The 4,036-nt window shown below is 39.0% G+C and overlaps 1 protein-coding gene across 1 annotated transcript; it reads left to right on the plus strand.

Moving 5' to 3' along the window:
- The first annotated feature begins 924 nt into the window (after positions 1-924).
- LOC115998661 lies at positions 925-3,172 on the plus strand. Its single transcript, XM_031238284.1, has 3 exons — positions 925-1,111; positions 1,571-1,989; positions 2,288-3,172. The coding sequence occupies exons 1-3, from the start codon at positions 1,015-1,017 to the stop codon at positions 2,837-2,839; spliced, it is 1,068 nt and encodes a 355-aa protein (XP_031094144.1). The 5' UTR covers positions 925-1,014; the 3' UTR covers positions 2,840-3,172.
- Positions 3,173-4,036: the final 864 nt, after the last annotated feature.

The following is a 4,036-nucleotide window of genomic DNA, read 5'->3' on the forward strand; positions in this document are numbered from 1 at the left end:
TTTTATATTTTGTGTGTGGATAATTTAAGTTTATTAGTTTTGTTAGATCATAAATCATATGAACCTGCCTCTCAAGTCTAGAAGTAAATTATGTCACCCCTTAATGGTATATTAATTTTGTGTACAAGAAATTCAGCCCAAACTCATTATTATGACATGAATCGAACCCCATCATACTATGGGAAGCAAGTCTTTAATAAGATTTCTCATTCATTAGACCAATATTTTGGAATTGTATATCTCCATTTTTATGTGTTAATTTTAGGACTACGAGGTAATCGATTGACAGGCCAACACAACCGCAAAACAATACTAGAGAGTACGAAATTAATATTATATTATTGTAAAAATGAACGTTACCTTTACATGTGTGGCCCAGGGGTATTTAAACATAGCCAGCCAGTTGGAAAATAATGAAAGGAAAAAACTCACAACACAAGATAATGCACATGATTTATAGTATAAAAAAAAGTAACGTGAATCGGATAAGTAAACGATCGCCGTCAAAACTAAAATTCAAAAACGTCGTACAGAACCATGATCTATAGTACATTGTGGATTCTGGTCCATGGTATAAGGTTTGTAATTTTTGCTATCCATCAATTTTGAGGAAACCTTGTCAAGAACAAATTATTCTATGAACCCAGTCCAAAATATATAATTTACTGCATTCAATATGTAAATTGTGATCACTCCACCTTTCAAGATGGACTGCGTCCGTTGTATAAGTATTGCTTGCCAAGATATCGGGCCTAATCCATAATCAATCATGAAAAGCCCATTTATAATAGATTATGCCTTTCCAAATTCCAACGGCTAGTGACTTTGACGGCTCCAACACGCTCTAACGGTCATTTTTTTGGGCACAATCAAACCCTATTATCAGTCCTATAAAACCTGTCTCAATCTTGATTCACCATTTCACATCTCTCCGCTAATTGTTTCTATCAGAAATTGGCCAAGAAATTTTGGTTTTCTGTCACCTTCTTGATCAGAAAGCAAGCGTTTGTTCTAATGGAGACTCCATCATCAACCAGAAGAGTAACCAGATCGCAGACCAAGGCTGCGGCCGCCGCTTCTGCCACCACCATCAACAACATCCCCATTTCAAGTCAGTATCTTTCATTTAATCTTTTTTTGATATATTAAATTTTTAGTTTTGCTTATTTAGACTAATCCTAAACCTTAGAATTGGTGTCTAAGAGTCGTTGGAGGACTTAAATCTCGACTCTAATTTGGGAAGCCCCAATTCCAAAATGTTGTTGGTGGGATTTGATCGAAACCCCACCCTGCCAATGGTAGAATTTGTGTCTAAGAGTTGTTGGAGTACTTAAATTTCGACTCTAACTTGGGAAGTCCCAATTCCAAAATGTTGTTGTTGGGATTTGATCGAAACCAAACCTACCGATGGTCTACCACTTGAGCTAGTCTGGGGGGCGGGGAATTTTTCGATTTTTTTTCTTTAAAAAAATTGTTTATCTCAATCATCAGAGTTCTTGAATTGGTTTGCGATTTTCCTGGGAATTCTTGAATTTATTTACAATTTTGTTTCTTTATTTGTTGGGTTCAGAGAGATTTGAAGAATCTGAGAAGAATGCCAAGCAGGGGAATGGGAAGCAGAAAGAGAGGTCAGCCCTTATTGACATCACCAATGATTCACCCATCATAGGGCTGGCAATGGTGACACCATCATCAACCATGTCCAAGAAGAAGAGGGTGATCATTGGGCAGATAACTCCTGGGTCAGGGGAGGCACTGTTGAGGGGACAAGTCAAGAACTTGTTGCAGAAGGTTGAAGAAGAGGCTGATGATCTCTGTAAAGTCTCATTGGACCTCAACAGGCCTCTCCTTCATCTTCAAGGCTTTGTTAACTCTCCCTTGCGCCTTCTTGCCCCAACTCCTGCAAATACCCCTCATCTCAACCCCTCTGAAAATGGCCTGCCTTCAGTAACCCCTTCCCCAGTTGAAGAAAAAATCATCATCTCTCAGGTATTCTAAACTTTTGATTCTTTTGCTTGTTGGTTTGTTGAGTCTTTTTACACTTCTGATCCCATTGGAAAGTTGTTTTGAGATTTTTTTCTGGGCTTAGTTTGGTTGGAAAATTGGGTGAGGGACTAAATGTGGAAGAAATTGAAGAATTGAAAATCTTGATGATGGTCTGGGACCTAATTTGGTAGTGTATCATACCCAATGGACCAAAAGTGAAAAGAGATGTTTGTTTGTTTGTTTGTTTGTTATATCTTAATTGAATTATTGGTTATAAAGTTTCATTCTTTTTAAAAATTAGATGATTATTGGGAAGAAAGAATCTGAAACTGAGGAGAGTAATGTGACAAGGTCACTCCTGCTGGATTTTTCTGAGAAATCAGAGGGTACAGATGATGTTTCATCGGATTGTTCTTCAATGCTGACATATGAGGGCGGCATTAGAGGAAGTAAAAATGCGGGTGATGATGATGTTTCATCCATTTGGTCGATTCAGGCAAATGCAAGTAGTGTAGATGATGAGGAGGAGGAGGATGAATGTGTTGAAGAAGTTGAGGAGGAATGTGATGAAGAGGTGGAAGGAGAAGATGATGATGATGATGATGGGGGACTGGTTGATGAGCTTTGCAGAGGAATCAGCAAGATCGGCATTAATGGGGCAGCTAAATTTGCAGGGAAGCATACACGATTCGTGTACAATAGCGACGGTGAGCTTGAAGGCGAGGACAGTGGCGGCGATGATGATCACTGCCGTGGAGTGGTGGCTGCCGCCTCACCCCCGAGTGCTTTGCGGTTGAAGGGCTTGCCAACGCCGAAAGGAAAGCACCTCCGTTTTCCCGAGGAAGAAAACTGAAATCAACTCCTTAATCAAGATGCGTTAGTTGGGAGAAACCCCCTTCCAGTGTTAAAGATGCGTTATTAGTTGACTTAAGTGTTGTACCCTGTGAGACAACTATCCCGGGGTGTCAATTGTTGTTAGATGCCGGGCTTGGCATTAAGAACCTATGTTTTGTTGTTTGTTTGTTTGTTGTCTGTGACTCCTCTCCCCTCTCTATGGGGTGTCTACTTTTTGTTACTGCATACCATCCTTTTGGTATAAATGTTATATTTCTTTTTTTTTGCAAGCATAAATGTTATATTTCTCAATTCTCATATTTCCTCTATAATGGTTAATTGGTTAATTGTACTTCATGGGGCATAGAGTATTATATTGCACCAACCTGCTGAGTTGAGTCTTATTCCTTCATAGTGGTACTTAGGCCTAGTGCAATTTAATACTATAATCAAGGAATCTTCTCAATACTTTTACACTCATTAAACTACTATGTAATTGTTGTCATGTATTAAGATATATATGGTGATTGAAACTCGGCACATGTATGCATGTGTATCTCTTTCAATCCAGACAAAATTTTATAATCTCCAATTCCACATACCCTCTATCTCAATATTTTCTGAGTGATAATGAAAATTTACAATAATTACTTGATTGTGGGTATTTGATAAATCCTACTCTAATATAAATCATCAACATAGTTAAATTTGAAACTTTATAGTCACACAACTTAGTGTTTAACTAACTTAATTGATTCGCCAAGTACTATTTAGTTTGATGATATCACTGTTATTATTTTGAATAGTTTGATGATATCACTATTATTATTCTGAATGAAAGATTACAGGTTTTGCGGATACTAATAATAGTTTAAATAGGTTCTGGTTATAGATTCCCATGCTTTTATATATACACATCATATTATATAAACTAACTACATATGATGATGGAGAAGAGCAAAGAAATGAGGAGGTCGAGAGGTCCCAGAACGAGAATGATTAGCAGCCCTTTCTGCCGGATGTCGTCGAGGATCAACGGCGGCGGCGGCTGCACCCGGAAAACCCGCGTCTCGTTGCTCGATCGGTTTCGGGACGCCGTGTTTCGGCTCATCATGCTGTCTGCTCTCTCCAAGGCCGCTAACAATAAGCAGGAATGCGGCGGCAGGTCGTCGTCGGTTTACGCGCAGAGCCCGCCGGCGCCGGCGGCCTATTATTA

This window comes from Ipomoea triloba, chromosome 12 (assembly GCF_003576645.1).
Source record: "Ipomoea triloba cultivar NCNSP0323 chromosome 12, ASM357664v1".
Lineage (NCBI taxonomy): Eukaryota > Viridiplantae > Streptophyta > Magnoliopsida > Solanales > Convolvulaceae > Ipomoea > Ipomoea triloba.